This window comes from Nicotiana sylvestris, chromosome 4, assembly GCF_000393655.2.
Source record: "Nicotiana sylvestris chromosome 4, ASM39365v2, whole genome shotgun sequence".
Taxonomy (NCBI): Eukaryota; Viridiplantae; Streptophyta; class Magnoliopsida; order Solanales; family Solanaceae; genus Nicotiana; species Nicotiana sylvestris.
The window spans coordinates 125,863,272-125,889,744 of NC_091060.1; the positions used below are offsets into that span (position 1 = coordinate 125,863,272).

Genomic DNA, 26,473 nt, shown 5'->3' on the forward strand with positions numbered 1-26,473 from the left:
TGGTGAATTATGTGTTACTTTATTAATTTGTTGAAACTTAAAAATAAATAATGCTAGAGAATCATATTTAAATTATGAATTATGTCTTTATATAAATTCTCTTTCAAATAGAAAGCATATAAAATAAAAAGTGTATTTTTTAAAAAATAAATCAAATTGTAATATCGAAATTCTTTCAAGATTCATTACTCCTTAAGAGATACATATAAGATTTCACATCGATACATTACTTTTGATGTTTGAGTTGTAACGACGTTGCAGCTAATTTGCATATTATGACATATGTCATACTTTTAGTATTATTCATAGTTGAATTATAATTTATAAATATTTTAAATAGGTTATTTGTTATAATTTTATGATTTTAATGTAATTTTTATAATTATTTTTTATTTTATACTATTTTAAAATTCTTGAAATTAGTAAAACTTAAAGATCCGTGGGACTTACGCTCCATATCTCAGGGCTCGCTTCGTCAGAGGTAAAACGCCTCGTCTCACACATCCGCTTTTTAAAACATTGGTCATATTACTTACTTCATTAATTATTTAGTACCTGTGAAGAAAAGAGGAATAAAAGTATCCTAATGAAATGACTTTGACAGCTCTTAAAAATAGCTCTAACGTTGGCCTAAACACATTTACAACTTCAATGGCAAATAAATCTTTTTTTATCAACCCACCGAAATTTTTTCCTGACTTATATTATATTAGGGAAACTTACACAAATGTCCCAAATAAATCTCAACTTACCAACCTTTAGCCATTAGTTATAGACTTATCAAAACTAGCCAAGTACATATAACATTTGAAAAACCAAATAAATAAGGTTATTTCTCTCAAAGAATCACATGCAAAAATCACCTTCCATATTTTCAAGCGTGATTAGCAATATTAGATGCAAGACGGAAAGGAAATTTCATGAATGAGGTAGCAAATAAGCTGATAAAATACAAAAAAATATATACAATATTCCAAAAATATAAGCAAAAAGGAACTTTTTCAATGGGTATAGTTGAAATTCATTGAAAACATATAGATAAGTCAATATACAAAATTTGAGGAAGATTGGATGTGATTTGGACTGGTTTTGTATCAAAATTCGTAATTAAATCGAGTTCAAAAAATTCTTCTGCGACACATATATCAAACATGTATCACGCATGTATCTCACACACAGGTATACATGGATATACATGTGATACACAATTGATACAAATATGATATATATGTGATACATAAATGATACAATTGGATACACATATTATTTTTTCATGTAAAGTTTTTTCTTCGAATTTTCAATTCAAACCACCTCAAAACGTCACCAAATCATCACAAAATTGAGATTCAAGCTTCTTAAGATGTACCCAATCTATTCTAATAACACACACTCAAAAGAAAGCAAAAATTTGATATTTTTTGCTACAAATAGCTAATTGGCCAATATTAGTAATATTTTATGAATTGGCTATTTTTTGTAATGAGCTACCTATAAATGGACATAGCCGGTAGTTTTCCATTATATTAATCGACTTGTACTGAAAGGTTATTGAGTGGTTTTAGTGGGCTTTGGAGCACACCTCGAAATCTCTATTAAGCCCAGCTGTGAAAATGACACCAGATTTCTGCATAAAGACTACACAATATAATTAACAATACTGTAATTGCAATAAGAAAGGAAACGACAAGTATCAGCGGAGTACCATAATAATGACATATAAGAGTGAACGGAAACACAACATAAATCAGAAATCACAGGTGCAGGAAGAACAATAACAACTCAGCAACTATGATCGCTTTCACATCAGATTTTAGTCAACAAGCCCCGCGAGGTACCGAACCCCGGACAAATCACAACTCACAGGTCTCAATACCTGAACCCTAACACTTGGTATCATATGCCCTCATCACACCTTATAATCGCACTGACGACTCACGTACCAAATAGAGTCATTCTCACATAGAAGATAAGTAAATAAGGGTGTGCATCTATACTCAACAATATCAGGAAAACCTCTTATCCGAGAAGGGTGCTTGGCTACGTGTATGCTTATACAAGTGTCATAATATAGTTCATACCAGCTAGTAAGCATAAGGAAAAGAACGGACAACACGTAGAATGTTTGCAGAACAGGGGGATCTACCGGAATACCATTCCGTAGTTCCAAAGTAAATATGTACAACAGGGGGATCTACCGGAATATCATTCTGTAGTCCCAAAGTAATATGCAGAACATGGGGATCTACCGGAATACCATTCTGTAATCCCAAAGTAATTATGCAGAATAGGGAAATCTACCGGAACACCGTTCCATAGTCCCAAAGTAAATATGTCGCTCAACTAACAGAGATGACAGTTTACAGCACGACAGAAACCTCGTGCATCACCACAACAAGTACAACAACAACAATGACAATAATACAAGGTACTACAAGTAAATCAACTCAAGAACTTTAAATCACAAAGAAACGGTAGAACCCGTTCACAAGGAATAACGATAGTAAAGAATGCTAGGCGTAAAGAGAACAGCTCAATAAGGGAAAACTAATATGTAGCAACGATCCCACAATATACAATTCAACATCAAGGAAGTTAACACGAGGCAAATAATTCCAAATAATACTAAGTCAACTGAAATATAGGATATCTAACTTCTTTTAAGGTTGAGCAATTACGAATGTTATTCAACAATTCAATTAAGGATAAGCGACATAAAGATAATCGCAACCAAAATTAAGACTAAACAATTATAGGATGAGATAATAATAATTTTAAACAAGGATAAGCAGTTATGAAGGTTAGCATGACAGTAGAAGAGGTAAAATCTTCAGTTAAGTCAATTAAGGGTCAAATAGGCAACAAGGGTGAATCCTAAAGCAATAAATTCTAACTAAAGCATGTAGGGGTGAAACTAGTAAATAGGAACTCAATCGTATTAAGGACAACTTTATACTCCATGAATATAGGGACCTAAGAATCCTAAAAGACCAACTTTTCACAAATAAAGTAGTCACTTTTAAGTATGATATTTAAAATATATCTATGATTTTTAATGTACTTAAAGATTGATTAATTTGCTCAAACTTCAAGATACGACATCCTGATATTTAAACCTCAAAGTTTAAACTTCAAGATATCATGTCTTAAAGTTCGAAATTGTGTCCAGAAATTCGAATCTTATGTTCTGAATTTCAAATTAGCAGCTCAAACATTTAGGACACGAAGTACTGAATTTCAAATTAGTAGCTTAAAAATTCATGATACTTAGTCCTAAAATATGGATGAATTAACTAATATTTAAATACATTGTGAATTATGAATATATTTTAAATAGCAAACTTAAAAATGGCTACTGGTGCACTTCGTCCAGCCCAGCCTGCTTGGCTCAAAACTAATAAAAATCTTTTGGGCTAGGAGAACCTTTTGGAGAGTTATGATCCCCGACATTTGTCTTGATTGACACAGACACTTATATTTATCTGTATCTTCTTAAAGGTCTTTATTAGTTTATTTATAGATAACTGGCGCCAGTACTTCCATAGATTTGTTTCAAAAATTTAAATTAATATTTGGTGATTATTTCAACTATGGATCAAAAATTAGGATCATGTAAGTTAGAACAAAGCAAGAATTCATATCATTTTATGTATTGTAGTTAAAATAGTGTTATGGGGGCATAATCTTGTTTAGTTGTGCCATGTCACTCTTACAATAGTTGAAGTCTTGAAGACGGGTAACCATAAAGTTTTGTAACTGTGAGATTCAGGATTACTCTATCGAGTGTGTGCTATCTCCCACGCTAGCTTAGGTATAGATAATTCTGCCTACCAAAATTTGGATAGAAAAAAATCACGTAATGTATGTTGATAATTTGGTCGATTGAAGTGTTCCAATTATCAAAAGAGGCACCTATAATTAGTTAAACAACAAGAAAATTCTACAAAGTATTTCTAACTCTAGAGGTATCTGGAAATGTGAAAAGATTGAAAGAAGAAACCAGTAGCGTTCTTCACGTGCTTTGTCGTGTAAAAGACATAGAGATTATTTAAAGATCTTTTGTTTGCAAACACAAGTGATTATAGTATCTTTTGAGTACAGTTGCTACTGCCATTCTTTAGAAAGCAACCTGTTGAGAGTAGTAAGAGTGGAGTAGGGTAGTATTGTGTAAACTAACTTAAAATGATGGGTGTATATGTCATTTGTAGAAGTTAGTAACTAACTTAAGTTAGTCAGTGTGTTAGTTTTATAATAGTAGTTTAGGAAGTTAAATGTATTGTAATTCATTTTTCTATTTCAGTAAGAAGAAGAAGAAGCTCTTAGCTCAATCCTCCATGAACGATATTCCTCACTAAATCTGACATGGTATCAGAGCAATCAGCCATAAGTATGGTCATCTAGAGTAATTTTCCTGCTAGCTAGCTCTTCATCGGAGAATTTTGACAGAGCTCAGCCATGGCAACTGTTGACAATGAACTACCAGAGAAATTGAGTCACAATCACCCACTTTTTCTCAATTCAATTGACAATTCGGGAGCTGTGTCAATTTCTCTTCAGTTACGAGGACCAGAAAACTATTTCTTATGGAGTCGAGCGATGAGAATTGCAATCCTAGGTCGGAACAAGCTAGGGTTCATCGACGACACCTGTAAAAAGGAATGTTTTGGTACAAATCTCGTAGATCTTTGGGAGCGATGCAACGCAATCGTTTTGTCATGGATTATAAATTGTGTTTCACCGAAATTACTCAGTGGGATCGTTTATTCTTCTAACGCCAGTGAAGTTTGGAAGGACTTGAAGGAGCGATTTGATAAGATAGATTGCTCGAGAATCTTTCAAATTCATAGAGAAATTGCAAGGATTAATCAAGGTACTGACTCTATATCCTCATATTTCTCGAAGATACGAGTACTCTGGGCAGAATTTGATAGTTTGGCCCCAGCTTTGGGATGTGTTTGTGCAAAATCTGGTGAATATGTGGTTTTTATAGAACATTTGAAGCTGCTATAATTTTTTATGGGACTTAATGAGTCATATGAACAAGCTCGTAGTCAAATACTTATGATGATTCCAGTACCTACAGTAAATAAGGCCTACTCAATGTTGATGGAATGTGAGAGTCAAAGAGCTATGTCCAATCCTCATGATTCAATTGAAAGAAGTGAAGTTGCTGCACTAATGTCTACTAGGACTACTGGTGGTTAGTTTCGACCTAAGAAGAATTACAATCTCCAATGTGATTTTTGCAAAATGAAAGGGCACACTAGGGAGAATTGTTATAAGATAGTAGGATATCCAATTGATTTCAAGTCTAAAAGGAGAGGATGATATGGTTCAACTAACTCTGCAGTGTTGGGAGAAGGTGACTCACAGATGCAGGGGAACAGGAATGTACTAAACACACATGCTGAGAAGGGGAACTCCTCAGGATGTGAAATGGGACCTATGTTCACAGAGGAGCAATTCAATCAGATTCTGAGGCTACTCAACAAAGAAGAGATACAGGAGACCACAACCAACATGGCAGGTATATCTCATTCCACTGTCTTCTTAGTAGAAAAGAGAGGTTGTACTCATGAATGGATCATAGATACAGGTGCGACTAATCACATGACCTCGAACTTTAGCTCACTTTTTGAGTTATACAATATAACATCTCAAGATGGAAAAATAGTGCAATTACCTAATGGAACTAAAGCAATAGTTTCACATATTGGTAAATGCAAGATAGGAGAAGGACAAGAGATTAAGAATGTTCTGTACATTCCAGATTTTAAGTATAGTCTATTGTTTGTGTCTAAGCTAACTAGAAAGCTAAGATGTATGGCTGCATTCTTTCCTGGTTTTTGTGTACTACAAGACCTCTTCACTGGGAAGCTGAAGGGGATTGGTAGAGAAACTAGTGGGCTCTATCTGCTGACTTCTGCAATTCCAAATAAAGGACAAAAGTTAATTCGAAAGTCCATGAATGTGCAATTGGATCAAAATACCTTACAGCTTTGGCACAAAAGGATGGGCCACCCATCACCAAAGGTTATGAAACATATGTTGAATGTTAGTAAGGCGTTATGTAGAAATGTAGTAAGCAGTTGTGATGTTTGTCCTTTGGCTAAGCAGGCCAAATTGCCTTTCCCTATTAGTAGAGATATAGTAAAGAATGTGTTTGAACTATTGCATATGGATGTATGAGGACCATTTCGAATTGCAACACATGATGAAAATAAATACTTCTTAACAATAGTGGATGACCATTCTAGAGTAACAAGGATTTATCTTTTAAAGCTGAAGTCTTATGTAATTGTTGTCATTAGAGATTTTCTTTTAATGGTTCATATACAATTTGACACTAAGGTTAAAGTGATTAGAACAGATAATGGAATAGAGTTCATTAACTCTGAGCTTGAAAGCATGTTCAGTAAGTTTGGGTTAGTTCATCAGAGGTCTTGTCCCTACACACCCCAACAAAATGGGGTGGTAGAAAGGAAACACAGACACATACTGGAGGTAGCTAGGGCAGTCAGATTTCAAGGACACATCCCATTAAAGTTTTGGGATAAATGTGTGTTGTTAGATGTCTACTTGATAAACAGAATGCCTACACCAGTGCTTGCAGGGAAGTCTCCTTAGAAATTATTTCATAAGAAAAGTCCATCTATAAAACATATGAGGGTCCAAGGATGTCTTTGCTATGCTACATCATCAGTCATTGGTGACAAATTCCAACCAAGAGCTGGGAGGAGTGTTCTGATGAGGTATTTAGTTGTGCAAAAGGGATATTTGTTATTTGATTTAACTCACAAAAAATATTTTGTTAGCAAGAATGTGACTTTTAGGGAATCAATTTTTCCTTTCAAAGACCCGCAGACCATAGGACCTGCAATGTTTCAAGCTGATCCCTACTTGATCACTCAGGCTGTGCCTAATGCCAACATCACTGATCATGTACCTACAACTACATCTGATCCTCAACTTGATGACCAAAGCACAGGACAAGGAACTGTTATGGAGGATCTTCACTCAGGAGAGGCTTCTTCATGTGGACTTGAAGATATGAGTCCTGCAATAGCAAGTGAAGATGTTGACATGCCTGGAAATGCAAATATGGACCAAGATGTTGTAACCACTGACCACAATCATGAAGCAGTTGCAGTTCCTCCGAGAAAGTCAGCTAGTGATAAAGGGCCTCCATTATGGCTGCATGACTATGTGACTGCTCAAGCCAGTAGTTCATGTTATTACCCTTTGAGCAACTACCTGGATTACAGTAGTCTGTCACATCATTATCAGACCAATCTAGCAGCATTCTCTGCAATAGTTGAACCTGCATCCTTTGATGAAGCTTGCAAAGATCCCAAGTGTGTAGATGCCATGAAGGTTGAGCTCACTGCTCTTGCAGACAACAAAACCTGGGAGTTTGTGCCTTTGCCACCAGACAAAAGAGCTATTGGTTGCAAATGGGTATATAAAATCAAGTACAAGGCAAATGGTGCAGTTGAGAGATACAAGGCAAGGCTAGTGGTAAGGGGTACAACCAGAGGGAAGGTCTTGACTATCAGGACATGTTTTCACCAGTTGTGAAGATGGTAACAGTTAGGATAGTGTTATCCATTGCAGCAGCTCAAAACTGGCATATCCATCAAATGGATGTCTATAATGCCTTCTTGCAAGGAGATCTCCATGATGAAGTCTACATGCAACTTCCTCAAGGTTTTCACAGCAAGAGGGAGACATGCCTAGTGTGTAAGCTTGTCAAGTCCTTATATGGGCTTAAGCAAGCATCTCGACAACGGAATGTGAAGCTGGTAGATGCATTGGTGAAGTCTGGGTTTCTACAAAGCCAACTGGATCAATCCTTATTAATCAAGAAGATGGGATCCAAAATTGTTGTTGTACTAGTATATGTTGATGATTTACTTATCACCGGGAATGATAATGAGTTGGTGTGTGACACTAAGAATGCACTACAACAAGCCTTCAAAATAAAGGATCTGGAGGAGCTGAAGTTTTTCTTGGGAATAGAATTTGCAAGGTCTAGACATGACATACTTATGAACCAGAGGAAGTATGCTTTGCAGCTGATTTCAGACTCAGGCTTAGGGGGAGCAAAACCTTCCTGGACTCCTTTAGAAAGCAATCAGAAGTTGACTAGTGCAGAATATGATGATCATGTTGGACTCAAAGGTGACACACCACTAGAGGATATATGAGCTTATCAAAGGTTAATAGGCAAGCTGTTGTATCTTAAAATGACTAGGCTAGATATAAGCTTTGTTGTTCAAACCTTGAGCCAATTCTTGCAGCACCCAAAGATATCTCACATGGAAGCAGCCATGAGAATTGTTAGATACATCACGAGAGAACCTGGATTAGGAGTGTTGCTATCAAGCTAGCCAGTAGAAGAAATCAAGGCATACTGTGATGCAGACTGGGCTTTTTGTCCAAATACCAGGAGATCAGTGACAGGATACTTAGTGAAGTATGGGGAATCTTTGATATTCTGGAAGTCCAAGAAGCAAACTACAGTGTCTAAGAGCTCAGCTGAAGCTGAGTACAGAAGCATGGCTTCAGTTATGTCAGAAATAACATGGGTGATCAGATTATATGAAGAACTGGTGATAAAGTTGAAGCTCCCTGTTAAGTTGTTATGTGATAACAAAGCAGCAATCCAAATTGCTGAGAATCCAGTCTATCATGAACGAACCAAACATATCGAGATAGACTGCCATTTCATAAGGGAGAAAGTGCAGAAAGGAGATGTAATGGCTCAGTACATACAATCTGAAGAACAACAAGCAGATATTTTGACTAAAGGGCTTGGAAGGCAGCAACATGAATATCTAGTGTCCAAGTTGGGTCTGTTAAATGTGTTCACACCTCCAACTTGAGGGGGAGTGTTGAGAGTAGTAAGAGTAGAGTAGGGTAATATTGTGTAAACTAACTTAAAATGATGGGTGTATATGTCATTTATAGAAGTTAGTAACTAACTTTGTAGTTAGTCGGTGTGTTAGTTTTATAACAGTAGTTTAGGAAGTTAAATGTACTGTAATTCATTTTTCTCTTTCAGTAAGAAGAAGAAGCTCATAGCTCAATCCTCCATGAATGATCTTCCTCATTAAATTTGACACAACCACACCAATTGCCTAACTATCCTGAGAATTTTCTAGGCGCTTTGTCTAGAAAATGCATGCTTTTCCAAGTTTTGAATGTGCATAAATTAAATGTTATAGCAATTCAATTACACTTTAATTCGAAAAAAGGTACTGTGACTTGTGTATTTGTCTACGGCTCTCCTAATAAACAAAATTTTCTCCTTTGATTGAAAATTGGAGATTCTAATTAATGACTCTTAATCTTTGATGTCAACTTGTTGGAAATAATATTCTAAAGAAGAATTTTCATATATGTTTACCTCAACTTTCACTATATTCCAGTCAAACTACGTACTATGCCAAAGAACAATTTAATTGAAGAGAATTCTAACTTCTATGTAGCGGTAGAATCGCAGCAAAAGTCATTTTCTCCCTTTTCTCTCTCAATATTCACGACTCATTCCATACTAAAAAGTTAAACCCAATAAAAATGATTAACGCAGCAGCGTTTCATGCTCAACAACAACCTTAACGTAACATACAGTATATTTTTATTCCAGCTAATGGTCTTATTTAGCAATCAATTAAGAAGAAAATAAAAGCTTTTGACTCCTCTAACCACCTCCAAAATCTAATTCGAGGTGAACAATGTTCAGTTTTAAACAAGCTACAACACGCAAAATCGACCCTTCTTAATGGGCAAGTAAAGGTAGGTTAGAGTTTGGCCAGTCGTTCATTTGCTAGTTATATATACAAAAAATATCTAAAAAGATGTATATTATGTATTAATATATAAAATATACATTTTATCGGTTATTAATTTTTAGAGCGTCTATATTGTATAGTATTCCCTTGGAGTTTTGGTGTTTAGTGGGCTTTGATTGTATCAAAAGGTCAGGCATGTCTTAAATTGGGCCCAGCCGCTGTTCCCTGAGGCCTGAACTGATAAAAGTTGATTCCCGCGTTAAGGGCCTGTTTGGCCATAATATATTTTTTTTTTACTTTTTTCGAACTTTTTGGAAGCCATACAAATTTTAAATTTTATTAGAAGTAGAATTTTGAAATTTTTCAGAATTTTAAAACACCAAAATTCTGTTTTTCAAAAATTTCACTTCAAATCACTCACAACAATTCAAAAACGGCTCCAAATTGTATTTATGTCCAAACACAACTCTAATTTTCCAATGCTATTTTCACTTGAATTGTTTTAAACTTTTTCCTGGAAATTACAACTCTTATGTCCGAACACCCACTAAATGTGATTCTAAACTTTGCAAACATATTTAATAAAAGAGCTACTAGTTGATCAACAATTTGTTTTTAAAAATACCAGAATTGGAATTTAAATTAATTTGATATACTTGCAACACTTTTTAACTCTTATCAACTCTTTCCAAATGATTTAAAATTTATTTTTGGGATCTATTCTATGTACCTACTTTCTAACAATGCATAAGTACATATAGACGTCTTCAAAGTAATATTAGGTTTAGTATTAAACCATATTTTGAGTTCAATTAATCCTCTCCCTCTCCCCATTATCAGCAGAGACTTCTAGTAGTATTAGTTTTTGTTTAAAAAAAAAAAAAAGAAGCTACAAGAGCAACTAGATGAAAATACAGATGATCTCGGATTCCAGAAATATCCAGCAAACTTGAAAAGATTGAAAGAAGTAAACAAGTAGGATTCTTCACGTGCTTTGTCTTGTAAAAGACATATGAGTAACTAATTTTGAGATTTTTTTTGCACACAGAAATTATTATAGTATCTTTAAATACAATGACAGGAGATCGAGCCACTCTATTTTCTTTTGAAAATGACCCTACGTACCAATTTCCTAAGTTTTCTGGGTGCTTTGCTCGAGTTGTCTACAAATTGCGTGCTCTTTCCAAAGTTTTGCACGTGCAGAAACTAAATTTTGGTTAAAAAAAGGATTGGAATTTGAGTGATCGAATCATACATATAATTGAACTTTAATTTGGAGTAATTGCTGAAGCATTTAATAAATCTTTGATGGCTTAAATATGTGTCTTCTTCTGCAAATGTTTATCGTCTGTGATCCTTTCCTACATATGTAGTGACTTGTGCATTTTGTCTACGGCTCTTCTAGTCAACACAATTTTGCCCTTTGATGTTTGAATAAGCGTACAAACTGGATATTTTCAATAAATGATCTTTATCTTTGATGTAATTTTGTAGCATTTAGAATGAACAAGGTTTTGAAAAAAAATCCAAATTTTGGTGATTAACAATTTTCTTTATTTTTTTCTTTTCTTTTTTTAAAGGACGGACTTCTTCGTTGAAAAGTGAAGCAAAACGTTTTAATTAAGAACGCAATAAAATTTAATTTTTTTCAATTTTTTTTTAAATATTGTTTGTTCATAAAATTTAATTATCTTTTGAAAAAAAGTATTTCAAGTTCCAAAAACTTCATTGGGCTAGTTTTGAATAAAAAAAAAATTCCAGTCACAAAACTTTATTCTTTTTTTTTTTCAAGTGTTATATATATCCAAACGTAACTTCAACTTTCAAAAATTATCTTTCAACACGATTTAAAAAATATTTTTTTCAAATATTAGCCAAATCTATATTTGAACTCCTAGTTAGTTTAAAGAATCTCGATATTCTTGTAAGTACCCTACTTGTCACACAACTTATAAGGAATTCTATGAGCTTTAGTAAGAAAAATTGTTTGGCCATCAAATTGTCATAGCGAATCCATGAAATTTGCTTTTCCAATTCTACATATGCCACACTACTTAATTGGCAGTTTTTTTTCGTCCATTGACTTAAAATTAATTAAAAAGAATCCGAGAATAATTTCACAACAATAAAAGAAAATATTTAGAAAAGGGAGTCTAAAATGGACAAAGAAATAGGTAAAATAAAAAGGGAGAATTCCTCAAAAAGAATCCAACCGTTTAATTATTTCAATTTCGCTACGGAATCGTCGTTTGATTATTTTTCGTGTCGAACCTAGCTAGTGGTATTCCGGAATCACATTTTAAATACCTCATTTTTATTTAGAAATAGAGACTAGCTTATGAGGTACGGATTCACGTGAATCAAATACTTTTTATTCAAATTGTATATATGCACTAAGAAATCCACAAAAGTCCACTACAAATTTTGCATAACTAGCTATTATTGTATGTCAACTTAAGTTTGTTATAAAACTAATAAAATTCAAATCATGAATTAGAGTCCAAAGAGAAGAAACGGAAACAGAAGAAAAAATCAGAAAAAATCTTTTAGCGATAATGAAAGGTTGGTGCAGTCCATGCGTCAAAAAAAATGTTTAAACCCATGATCAAATTGGCTTCAATTGTTGGGGAAGGGCCACCACTCATAACTCACTAGACATGCTTTTAAAACACATTTAGAGTTTGATTTTAATTCATTTCTCACGTTTGACCATTTGGTTTTGACCCGTGAAATGCTGCAATTTTCTACTCGTACAATTTGTTAGTTCCATCAAACTGTTTTTAGGTATATTTAAACAATGACCAATTTAATTAGAATGTTTACTCAAAAGTTCCTTTAACTCATGTTTTTTTTTGCTTGCAAGTATTAAATTTACATTACTTCACAATATTTTGAAATGCTTTTTTCCTTTATGCTTTTAAAGGAATTCTTGATTATGTATTATCTAAGTAATTGAAGTCCCGCAACATCCACTAGGTGACCGTAAGCACTTTGTGACTCAAGAACAACGAGAAGAAGTTTGCTTAAGCATATTGGTAGGCTTTAACCCAACCCCCCCCCCCCCCCCGACAATTTGAAAAATAACTCTACAAAGATCGTTTATGCTTTTGTTCTTAAATTTTCAATCGTTGTACATATCGTATTATTGAGGATATAATGGTCCTTTAATAATACAAAGATCCAACTAACGAAAAACCCATTCCACTATGATACGTGTTTTTCATGTATCTAAAAATAAAAAACAATCCTGATAGAAATCTTCTTTTCCAATTTTATTTTACGTCCAATTTTGCACGAGACACACAGTAACAAAAAAACTCTAGATAAAAGAATCACTACAAATCACATAAAATATGTTAGTGTGTAAGGATATTTCGCCTATACCGCGATGAATAAAATTATGCGTAACCTCCAAAATTCAACAAACTCTTCTAATATAAATTAGGAACAGAAACAACAAAGATTAATCAAAAGAAAATCTAGCACAATAAAAGAAATTAGAGGAAAGTTTTTACTTCACTCCTCAAAGTAACACAGAAAAACATATATAGTCCAAGGTTCTTAACTTCTGATGGTAAATAACGTTAAAAAAATATTAAAAGTCATTCAAAGACTATTCAAATGGGTGTTGCAAAATAAAAGCCATTAAAGCTAATAAAATGGTCAAATTTGACTTTGTCAAAAGATTAACTTAAGGAATCCCATAATAGCTAGTAAATGGTCAGATTCAATTTGTTAAGATTGAATTTAAGCTTATGAATCATTAGTTACAAATATTAAAGAAATATATTCAAAATAATTAGTGTAATAAAAACCCATTAACATAATTTTGAAAGAATGAACCTAGACATCAATTTGAATATTTCCTTTTGATTTATCAAAATTATTTTCCTAACAATCCCCCACATAATTCAAAATGAATATTAAGTAACAGAGTGCAATAAAAAGTTTTGCTGGGTTTTCACAAATGAGCATAATGCATCGAATTTGGTATTTTTTAAACTATGAACCAGACCTAGATAAAATAAGATTAAACTTACAGAATAATTGGTGAAATTCAAAACTTCTATGAATCAAGAATTATTTTATAAGATTAGTGTCTTATCTATCACGTTATACTCCCACACACTTTGTTGTTTATCGCGATTTTACGCTAATAGGTCATGCGCGTGCCTGGTTTTCTGTAACGAACCGACTGACCATTTTGGGAATTAGTGTTCCGTTCGGTGGCCTAAGGTCTTGAGCAACTTCGTATTATGTATTATGACTTGCGTGTGTGGCCGAGTTCAGATTTCGGACGATTTGGGATTGATTTAGAAGAATAATTCTTGTTTTAGAAGCTTAAGTGAAACTAGTTTACATGAGTTTGACTTTTGTGTAGACGACTCATGAATGGTGTTTTGATGATTCCAATAGTTTTGTATGGTGATTTTGGGCTTAGGCGTATGACCGGATTTGGATTTGGAGGTTTGTAGGTTAATTTGATGCATTTCAGCGAAAATTGAAAAGTTGAAGGCTTGGAAGGTTTGAAAAGTTGATATTGGGTTCGAATTTTGATTCGAGAATTTGAATAGGGACTTGTGTGCAAAATTTGGGTTCGTTCTGGGTTGATTTGATGTGTTTCGGCACGAGTTTTGGAAGTTGGAAGATTTGAAAACTTATAAGTTCGATTCGAGGTGCGATTCATAGTTTCGACTTTGTTTGATGTGATTTGAGGCCTCGAGTAGGTCCGTATTATGTTACCGGACTTGTTGGTATATTCGGACGAGGTCCCAGTGGTTTGGAGGAGTTTCGAACGGGGTTTCAGAATGTTTGGTTCATGTTGTGACTAAGCTGTTGTGGGCAGGATCCGGTGTGGTTGCACCTGCGAAACTTTGAGCGCAGAAGCGGCACATTCATCGCAGAAATGGAAATTGGTAGTTGGGCATGAGGTCCCAGAAGCGAGCATTTTTGCACACCTGCGGTGACTGGGAATGCAAAAGCGAAGGGCACCGCAGAAGCGTAATTTTGGTTCGCACCTACGTTTGTGCAGAAGCGGAACTTTTCCCGCATGTGTGAAGGTTGGCCTCCAGTGATTCTCTGCAGAAGCGGAATGTTGGTCACAAAAGCGATGCAACAGAAGCGGCTAATCTGTCCGCAAATACGAAAGACCTGGACAGAAGGTTATATTTCGAGGGTTGAGGATTTTATAAATTTTGGAGTTTTAGACCTCAGTTTTGGGCGATTTACAAGGGATTCTTCACAAGTTTGATTTGGGTAAGTGTTCTTTATCTGGAGTTGAATATATTTCATTATTCCATATTCATTTATATCATTAAATCAGTAAATTGAATGGAAGAAAATGGGATATTTTATAAAATCTTTCAAGAATGTAAAATGAGGATTTAAAGGGCGATTCAATATGGGAACTTGATAATTTTGATATGGTTGGACTCGTATCGGAATGGGTGTTCGGTTTTGTAAATTTTATCAGATTCCGAGGTGCGGTCCCGGGGTTGACTTTTGGGTTTTAATTAAAAACCGAAGCTTTATTATCCAGAATTGTCTCCTATGAGTTTTAGTTATGTTATAAAATTATTTTGGCTAGATTTGAGCCGTTCGGAGGTTTTTTCACTCGAGAAGGTCATTTTAGAGTATCAGTCTAGCTTAGTTGAGGTAAGTATCTTGCCTAACTTTGTGTGGGGGAAACTACCTCTTAGGATTTGAGTCGTTTGTGCTATTTGTATAATGCAAAAGCCGTGTACGTGAGGTGACGAGTACGTACTTGGGCTTATATGTGGAAATCCTATCGGCTTAAACTCTTTGGCATCTTTTATGTATTTAATTAGAAATTGTAGGCACTTTTTATATCCTTTATTTGCCACGTCCACTACTACATGCTTTGTTGGAAGTTGTCATTACATGTCACATTCTTTACTTGCCGAGCTTGCTTTTATATGCTTTATTTGGAGTTATTACCACTTTTACCATTACGTGATTTCTTTTATCGTTGAGTTGCCATTTCATGGAGATACTTTCACTATAGAGTTTATTCTTAAATAATTAATTGTAATTGAAGTTATCGAATCTATTTTATTCGAAGCTGTGTTTAAAGCAGGTGTTGTTCCTTGTTGAGTTATTTTTCCGTTCATATTGTTGTTATTGAGATTATATACACTTTGTGTTAAGCCATGGGCTATTTATTGTGAAATTATTGATATCGTAGAATCTTTGGAAATGTTGTGGCCTACGGGCACTTGCGATATGAGTTGATTATGTTGTATAGTTGTAAAGATAGTACGCGTGAATTGTTATGTAATTGGGTTGTTGGTATACAGAGTATAAGGGTAGCATTTCACTATTGCTATCATACGGGGCATAAGGGTGGCATCTCATTGTTGTTGAATGTATGGAGTGATGTGGGTGGTTATTGTGTTATTGTCAAGGCAGAGTGACAAGGGTGGCTATTGCATGGAGTGATAAGGGTGGTTATTATGTTATTGTCAAGGCAGAGTGACAAGGGTGGCTATTGCATGGAGTGATAAGGGTGGCTATTATATGGAGTGATATAGGTGGCTATAGGAGAGATAAGAATGGCTAATGATATTGTCAGGGCAGAGTCATACGAGTGGCTATTATACGGAGTGATACGTTTGGCTATCAGAGAGATAAAGGTGGCAAATATCAAGGATGATATGTGATGGTTTGGAGACATTGTGTTGGTAAATGTCGTGTGATGGTGTGACTTTCATTGTGTTTGTTGTACCCTTTGTGTGACTTGTCTTGTTGTTTCGATGGGATATTCGATGTCCTTGATATTACTTGCTGACTTGAGCTGCAGTAGTACACTCACACAAGCATACATTGTAGCATGCCACTAATACTAGTTCATGAGTACGAAACTTAATATTTATTGATCATGTTCATGTATTCTGGTATTACTCGTTTCATATTGCTATTGAGTCTGTGATTATGCCTGGCGATTTGTGATTGTGAGCATGTGATCATGCCGGGCGAAATGTGATTTTGAGCATGCGATCATGCCGGGCGAATTGTGATTTTGAGCATGCGACCATGTCGGTAGGATTGTGATTGTGAGCATGTGATCAAGCCGGACAGGTATGATTGTGAGCCTATGACTATTGCCGGGCGGATTGTGATTTTGGCATGTAAGTTGTTCGTTCAATTGTGATTTTGAGCTGTGAGCACGAGGTGTCGTGAGTATATAATGGCGGGTTGAGACCCGGGACTTGTGACTATGATATGAGGTATCACAAATTGATTTCGTTTGGAAACTTGTGTTAGACAGCTTGATTAATTGGTTGTCCTTTGTATTCCTTATTTCGTTTTTAAATGATGTTTTTCTCGATATTCTTATTGCTTTACTGCATATATGCACATGTTGACTTTGTTTCCATTTACTGATTTCTGCTTTTTATTATTAGTGTTATACTGCTATACTGCACAGATTATTTTGTCTAGTGAGTATATTGACTGTACCTCGTCAGTCCTCTACCGAGGTTACTCTTGATACTAACTGGGTACCGACCATGGTGTACTCATACTACACTTCTGCATATTTTTTTGCAGAGCCAGGTATTAGAGATATCAGACTCGAGCAGAGTTAACATATTGGTCGCGAGGATTCAAGGTAGAGCTGCGTGGTCGTCGCAGTACCTTGGAGTCTCTTCCTTATATTGTACTGTCAATTTTCCATTTGAACAGTATTGTATTTTGATCCCTTCGATCATTCCATGTATTTTACTAGAGTTCTTGACTCTGTATTACCAGTCTTGGGAGATCGTTGTGATTATTGCCGCGTATGTTTTTTCCGCTTTGTCTCGGCACTAATGTTAAACCATTTTTCGAATTATCATTATAAAAAAATTAGCTTAATTGTTAGAGAAATCTGCTTACCTAGTTTTAGAGACTAGGTGTCATCACGATATTTTGCGGAGGGAAATATGGGGTCGTGATATTTTCATGAGTGCTCTAGAAATAGTTTTCTATAAATTTCATAGGAGCGACCCCACTCCACACTTATATAGGTCCATCCATCAAGTGTATTCTACAACGCAATACACCAAGTATAAAAGGTTATGAATTATTGGATTAAGAGCTTAATAACTCAGCCTCACATTCTTTGCAGTCTTGCACTATATACATACACACCACAGGAAGAAACATAATTAAATAGTGCATGTTTGATCAACTAATCACTTGTTATTATCCATATGAACCTACTTAATGGGATCTCCAATCACATAGGTTGGGTTACCATCATTGTTGATACATCTCAAATTGGAAAAAGTCTCAACCCCTCAATATTTCACTTATAAGTCAAAGGATAGGCCAAATCTTTTTTTGACTACACATAATATGTATAAAAACTCCATCTCTAAGTAATTGCTGTACGACATTATATCTTAAGAAAATGTGTCTACTCTTCCTATTGAACGATTTATTTTCTTACAATGATTATTGCGCCTAGGTAAATTCATCGACACAAATATTGTTGACTTAATTCCTAGTAGAATATTCACCAAGAGCTTGCTTAATCAGCTTCATTGCCAAGCAATTTCAATACCATAATACCCCACCAAAAGGTGATCACACAACAACTCGCCAGTTTTTTCTCATCTGAATCAGAGATTAAATATTATCATTGTATCCTTCTAATATAGTGAAAAATTCACATACAAAATACTAACTCGTAGTATTTCTCAAATAAGGCATAAAATCATCTCAAATGAAATAAAACTTTACTTCTGTACAAATGCCTTATGAAACATCTTTCAACACATAAGAATTTATTTTCTTTATGCATCTTCCATAGTCAAGCACCAAATTAACTTTTTAGAAATATCTCAAATCAGTAGGAAGAGATCATAATTCAAAGATTTCTTCACCCAAATGACTAAGAGATCCGAAGCAGCATAACTTTTCAAAGCAAGAAATACAACATATTTTTGATCTTCCAATACAAATTTTTACTACAAAAAATCTCCATTTTGTAAGGCTTTATTATAACATTAATAAATAATTTTCCTCACTTTTTTCCTTCTTAAATTAGGCTATATAACTCTGGACATAATGGTCCCCCACATTTTCGAAAATTTCAAGTTAAGGACATAACTTTTTCACAACTCATAACGAGTTCTACTTTATAAATAACAAGCTAATAATATAGCTTCACCCGGAAGATTTTTCTTCTATTTAGATACATTATTAGATTCAGAAGAATATGAAGGTTTTATTTCAGGTATTATTTCAGACTACATCACATCATCGTAGTAGTTTATTCACATTAACTATTTTTCATACAAAAGGAATCAAGACCTCATAGCACCTTAGAGTAGCTAATGTGTCATTTATAAATCATTTTAAATGACTTTATTCAAAGGACCAAATTGATATTCTCATGACTCGAATAAAATTAGTTGTGCCATATTTGAATAAATGTAAGGCATAAATAATAAGATCTCACAAGATTATGAACATCTACCCATACTATATCATCACCAACAAATATTTTGAGAAAATAACATTTTAGTTAAAAGATGGGTAAATATTCTTAAAGAAGTAGAATATATGCAGTTGATATGACACTTATAAGATGAGAAATGTAAGCAAGATAGATGATTTTTCTTTTTTATACCTATCTATTATAAGACAATTTATATCATTTTCACTAGATCAAATTATGTCACGACCCCGATTTCCCTATGTAGGATGTCATGATGGCACCTAGCCTCTATAACTAGGTAAGACTAACACTTACTGAATTAAATGATAGCAATTAACCAACAAAACTATTAAGAAGAAACCAGATATTTCTAAATGCAGCTAACATTTCCAATATGATTTAATATCCCAAAAGCCGGTAGTACAAGTCATAAGCTCTACTGAGTTTGCTAGAAAATCCTTAAATACAACTGTTTCAGAATAGAAATAAACATTACAGGGTAAAATTCCAGAAGGTGACTCCGAGGCCTGCAAACGCAATAACTAGTTTACCTTGAGTCTCCACAGCAATGCTCAATCAACTAGCTAATGCTCAACAAACCTTCTTGACCACCTCTTGCATTGCTTCATTTAGCCTCCTTTGATGTTCAATGGAGGGTTTGACACCCTCCTCCAAAATAATCTTGTGCATGCAAAAGGCGGGGCTTATGCCCCCGATATCCGCCAATATCCATCTGATTGCTCTTTTCCTCTGTTGTAGCACCTCCAATGTGGACTCTACCTGCATGTTAGTCAAACAAGAAGAAAGGATAACCGGTAAAGTAGAAGAAGGGCCAAAGAATTAATACCTAAGATATGGAGGCAATGGCTTTAACTCCAAAGTGGGAGGCTCCTCGATTAAGGGCTTTGTTGGAGGAGTCTTCCAATTTTTATTATCCAAGGATAGCTTGCGGGGCTCATAAGTGTACGACCCCATTTCTTGCAATGCATTCACACACTCCACATAGCCTTCTTTCTCCTTATAACCATCAAGGTTAAGCAAAACGGCTTCCAAATTATCCTCAACATTCATTGTGGCACTAACATCATCAATAATCACATTGGCCACTAAATCCACGAACGAACAAACTTCAGTGCTATTCGGTTGCCTCATAGATTTGCACACATGGAAGACCACATTTTCGTGACCAACCCGGAAAGTGAGCTCACCGGCTTCTAAATCAACAAGTGCCTTCCCTATAGCAAAGAAAGGTCTACCCAAAATAATAGGAGTCTCATAGTCAACTTCACAATAAAGAATCACAAAATCCGCCGGGAGGATGAACTTTTCAACACGAACTAACACATCATCAATAATACCCAAAGGCCTCTTCATAGTACGATCCGCCATTTGCAACCTCATGGATGTGGGTCTTGGTTGCCCAATTCCCAAAGTTTTGAACAACGAGTAGGGCATCAAATTGATACTCGCCCAGAGATCACATAAAGCTTTGGCAAAGTCGGCACTTCCAATTGTACATGGGATTGTGAAAGCGCCTGGATCTTCCAATTTCAGAGCCATTGAGTTCACAATAGCACTCACTTGATGTTTCATCTTGATAGTCTCACAATTCATTGATCTTTTCTTTGTTACCAAGTCCTTCATGAACTTGGCATAACCCGGAATTTACTCTAGAGCCTCAACAAATGGTACATTGATAGACAAATTCTTCATCATGTCAATAAATTTTTGAATTGGTTCTCGCTATTTTGCTTGGCAAGCCTTTGAGGGTATGAAGGAGGAGGCCTTGACATTGGTGCCTTAGAATTTGGCACTACTGGTTCCGGCATATCAATTACGTGTTCCCTAGATGGGTTCACCTCTTCTTGTGTCTCCTCCATATTTTCATCAATATCAATTATCACTTCTTCATTAGCTAGAACCATATTTCTTGGAATTTTATCTTCTTGAACCACCACATCATCATCCAGAACTCTTCTTTGATTTAAGGTGGTTGCATCTCCACCCTTTTCACTTCTTGTAGTCACGGCCATAACATGTCCCATATTATTCCCACTCTTTGGGTTCACCACCGTATCACTTGGTAGTTTCCCCTTAGGACAAGTGTTCAAGGCTTGCGAGATTTGGCCCAATTGAACTTCCAAATTGCGAATAGAAGTGTTGTGAGAGACTAGTTGAGCATCAGAGTCGGCGTTCTTCTCCATCATTTGTTTAAACATGTTTTCAATTCTACCCATCTTATTGTTAGAAAAGCTCAAACCTTGTGAAGGATAGGAAGGTGGATTGCTTGGTTATTGAAACATCGGAGGCCTTCGAAAACCCGACCCCTAGTTGTTGTTGTTTTTCCATCCTACTTGGTTGTTACCTCCCCAATAGCCTTGATTATTGCCACTCTAATTGCCTTGACTATTTTGACCAATCCAATTTCCTTGATTGCCTTGATTGCTCCAATTCCCTTGGTTGTTTTGATTGGTCCAACCGCCTTGATTGTTTGAATGCCAATTTCCTTGATTCCCTTGTGGTCGTCATTGTTGTTGACTTGGGTTTTGAATGTTGTTTCTTTGACCTTGAAAGTTGTTCACATATTGTACTTCCTCCTCTTGCTCATTGTATTGTCCATATTGATCAAATCCACTATCATCTTGCTCATAATTTTCAATCCCGTTTTGCTCTTGAGGACCATTTTGCCTCCTCTTGTTCACCATCAAATTAACTCCGTCCATTTCAATTACTTACTTCGTACCTTGCACTTATTAGAGTTGAGATTTGGCTAGTTGATTCATTATGGTGGTCAATTCGGCAATTGCTTGACCATGATCATGTAACTCTTTGTGGAGGTGAATCATATTTGGATCACCTTGAGGAACATTAGCTCTACTTTGCCATGCGGATGAAGTGTCCGCCATTTCGTCTAAGATATCACAAGCTTCCACATATGGCATTGACATGAAATTTCCACCGGCAAGTTGGTTAACCACGCATTGATTTGTAGTATTGATCCCCCTATAAAAAGTCTGTTGAATCATAGCCTCTGTCATGTCATTGTTCGGACACTCTTTCACCATATTACGATACCTTTCCCATATCTCTTGCAAAGGCTCATTGGGTTCTTGTTTGAAAGCTAGAATCTCATCCCTTAGAGTTGCCATATGCCCGGGAGAAAAGAACTTGGCAATAAATTTCTCGGCCAATTCATCCCATGTATGGATAAAATGATTTGGCAACCTCTCCAATCAGTCTAAAGCTTTCCCCGTAGAGAGAAAGGGAATAGACTCAACCACAAAGCATCCTCAGATACGTTGGTTTGTTTTCTCTGACACCAAGTGTCAACAAACCCTTTCAAGTGCTAGTATGCATTTTTATTCGAAGCCCCGGTGAAGAATCGCCGTTGTTCCAATAGTGTAAGCATTACATTTGTGATTTGAAAGTTGCCCACCCTAATGCGGGGCGAGACTATGGCACTTGCGTTTTCCTTCATTCGGCAACACCCAGTGTGCCGCCTTTCTTGGAGGATGTGGGGGAGCAACGGGGACGTTGTCTTGAGGGGGGCAGTCTCGTCTATTTCCTTGAGGTTCAAGAGAAACCTCATCAACTTGGTCATTATCCCCGTCATCCCCAATGGCACATTTCCAAGATGATCATTGTTGTTGAGATCCATTATATCACCTACAATTGATTCACGAAAAGATTAGTAACTCAGAAGAAAAAAAGACAAATCACATACAAAACCTAATATATAGCTAAATTCATTTTTAGCTCCCCGGCAACGGTGCTAAAAATTGATGTCGCCCAAACTCACACCACTAATTGGGATTATGAGGCGGTTGATGCAATTATAAATACCCAATATGAGTCGGGGTCGATTCCACAAAGAGTTTTATATGGGATTAGGTATATACCAAGGCTAGTGTATGACATGCCCAAGATTGCACTTCCACATGATTGGTTGCTTCTTTCTACTTCTAATGATTATGCTAATACTTGTAATTAAAAATCTAAGAGACAATGTTTTTGGTATTGTTGTTTTTCAGGTAATAAAAGATCAAGGGTCGTGACTTCCACCTAGGTGGTTATTTAACAGATTGTAAACTCTAGGGAAAGTTTGTTTGGTCGGGGTCGTAATATAGCAATCACATGCAATTACCCACTCAATACCTCTAGGTAGTTAGAGTGATTTTGCGCAATTTGGCTTTCTCAAGTCCAAATGGGTATTGCACAAAATAAGTGATAAATGCTCAAGTCGGGTCTTACTATCTCTAGATTCAACCCTTTAATTTGGGGCTATCAATTTCTTGAGTTCACCCCAATTCCTTGTTAGCTAAGTTTTCCTAGACATAGTCTCTCTTTCTCAAGTAGAGACTAAGTCAATTAGGCATGAATCAATATTTGCAACCATCAATTCTCAAATTCAAGCAAGAACTAGGCTAAATATCACTAACCCAATCACAAACAAGCCCTAAATCAGACACCCATTAAGTACCCAAACTAGGATTGGGTCACAACCCTAGTTAGAGATTTAGCTACTCATGGAAAATGAAGAAATTATCTAAGATAAAATTCATAATAGATGATTAAGGGAAGAAAATCTAATGCTAAAATGTTAAACTAATACAAGATTACCTAATTACAGAAAAGAAAAACAGCTATCTATTCTCAGGTGCACAAAACTTAACCTAAAAATGACAAAAAGATTTATTTATACCCAGCTAAAATTATCAGACAAAATTTCCCATGCAGAGGTTGTGCGGCCACACAATTATGTGTGCGGTCCACACTTTGAAACTTGGCTTGACAGGTTGGACTTCTCCGGCCGTACAATTCTGGGTTGCGGTCGTGCTTCATCAACTTCTGTGGACTGCACATTTATGAATGCGGCCGCACTCTTGCTTCTACGGCCACGCAATAATGGTGCGGTCCGCATTTCTTGACCTTAGGCTTTTGGCATGAGGGACTTCTGCGGACCGCACAATTCTGAGTGCGGCCGTGCTCTTAATTATGCGGCCGCACAATAATGGTGCGGACACTTCTTCATGGCCCAAAAATCCATCTCTCTAAATCTCCTCTTTTGCGGCAGCAAAACAATTATGTGGTCCGCATTTTGCATGGGAAAATGACAAAGTCTGCCTCATGTTCTACAACTACACTCAATATTGTGCGGTCCGCATTTTTGCCCTTTTAGCCTTGTTTTGGTCCTTGTCCAAAATTACTCATTCTTGAGTTGATTTTCATCTCTTTAGCTCATATTTCAACACTCCTGCAAGAAAGCACATTTTATTAGTTTTTGGGAATACCTTTAAGCAATTTTGAGCTAAAACGAAAGTAAAAGAGTGCAAATAAGTAGCCAAAATCCCTACTTATCAATTGTCTTCGTCTCCTTCCATGTGACTAATTTGTGTGAATCAATTGTAGGTACAACAATGATCAACGTGGAAACATACCTTTGGGGGATGTGGACGTTGAGGATGACCAAGTTGGAGAGGTTCCTCTTGAACCTCAAGCAAATAGAAGAGGTCGAGCGCCTCAAGACAATGTACTAGTTCCACCCCTACCTCCACCAAGAGCGGCTCCACGCTGGGTATTGTTGAATGAAGGGTATGCAAGTACTATAGTCCTGCCTCGAATCCGAGCGAGCAACTTTTAAATCACTAATGTAATGCTCACATTGCTAGAGCAACGAGGTTTCTTCACCGGGGCTCCAAGTCAAAATGCATACAAACACTAGAAATGGTTTATGGATACTTGTTGGGAGAGTAAACAGCCAAACATCTCCGAGGATACTTTTAAGCTAAGGCTTTTTCCTTTCTCTCTACGGGGAAAAGCCTTAGATTGGTTGGAAAGATTGCCAAACCATTCCATCCATACTTGGGATGAGTTTGCGGAGAAATTTATTGCCAAGTTATTTCTCCTAGATGTATGGCTACTCTTAGAGATGAGATTATAGCATTCAAATAGGAGCCCAATGAGCTGTTACATAAGATATGAGAGCGGTATAGAACAATGGTCAAAGAGTGCCCCAATAACGACATGACGAAGAATATTATTCAACAAACTTCTATCGGGGGACCAATACAACCAATCAATGCATGGTAAATCAACTTCCCGGTGGAAATTTCATGATAACGTCGTATGCGGAAGCTTGTGAGATTTTAGATGAAATAGCGGACACCTCATCAACATGAAAATCTTGGGCTAATATTTATCAAGGTGATCCAAACGTGATTCACCTCCATAAAGAGTTGCATGACCATGGTCAAGCCATTGCCGAATTGACCAGCACTATGAACAAATTAGCAAAGGCTTAAATTCAACAAGTGCAAAGTCCTAAGCAAGTCAATGCCATAGAAGGAGTAAGAATGATGGTGAACAAAAGGGTCCACAAGTGCAAAACTGAGTGGATAATTATGTGCAAGAAGATAGTGGGTTTGATCTAGATGAATCTTACAATGAACTAGAGGAGGAGGTGCAATATATGAACAACTTTCAAGGGCAAAGAAATAACTTCCAAGGCCCAAATCAACAACAATGGCAACCTTAAAACAATCAAGGTAATTAGAATTCAAGCAATCAAGGTAATTGGAGTGGTAGTAACAATCAAGAGAATTGCCATAACAACAACAATCAAGGAAATTAGAGTGGTGGAAATAACCAAGATAATTGGAGTGGCAACAATCAAGGAAATTAGGGAGGTAACAATGAATGGGGATGGAAAAATAATCAAGGCAACTGGGGATCGATTTTCAAAGGCCCCCGATGTATCAACAACCGAGCAACCCACCTCATTATCCTTCACATGCTCCAAGTTCTTCCAACAATGAAATGAAGCATATTGAGAATATGTTTGATGGGTTTACAGTACCTTAGCATAATGTTTTGATGATCTAACAAAATTATTGTCAGATAAGGAACCTGACAGGCTTGGTACACAACTCAAATCAACGGGCTTTAGCTAATGTGAGTTGCTATGACTTCAGAAAATAAAGAATCAACACAGGGACCTGATACCCTTGTTTTTCCCTGACAACAGTAAGAAGTCAACTCTCTACAGTTGGAAAGTGTCTGCCTGCACTGTATACAGAAACAGTGCAGCACAGTTCTACAGTCACTTCTCATTTGACCTACCAAGTGATTACATCATTCAAGTGATGTCATCCATGTTGTATTAACAAAAAACATTACAATAAAACATCACTTGAACATTTGAGAATTCACTCAGGAATTCAAGCATCTGACAATCAAG

General features: G+C 36.0%; 2 protein-coding genes across 2 annotated transcripts; one reads left to right on the forward strand and one right to left on the reverse strand.

The window, feature by feature from the left end:
* The first annotated feature begins 4,452 nt into the window (after positions 1–4,452).
* Positions 4,453–5,007, forward strand: LOC104239642 (uncharacterized). The gene has a single exon (XM_009794322.2). It carries the CDS (start codon positions 4,453–4,455, stop codon positions 5,005–5,007), a length of 555 nt encoding a protein of 184 aa, XP_009792624.2.
* A 15,069-nt stretch (positions 5,008–20,076) lies between these two features.
* On the reverse strand, positions 20,077–20,880 carry LOC138890126 (uncharacterized). Its single transcript, XM_070173488.1, has one exon. It carries the CDS (start codon positions 20,878–20,880, stop codon positions 20,077–20,079), a length of 804 nt encoding a protein of 267 aa, XP_070029589.1.
* Positions 20,881–26,473: the final 5,593 nt, after the last annotated feature.

Coding starts and splice junctions, on each gene's coding strand:
- LOC104239642 (XM_009794322.2), top strand. CDS start 4,453: ATGGCAACTGTTGACAATGAACTACCAGAGAAATTGAGTCACAATCAC.
- LOC138890126 (XM_070173488.1), bottom strand. CDS start 20,880: ATGAAGGACTTGGTAACAAAGAAAAGATCAATGAATTGTGAGACTATC.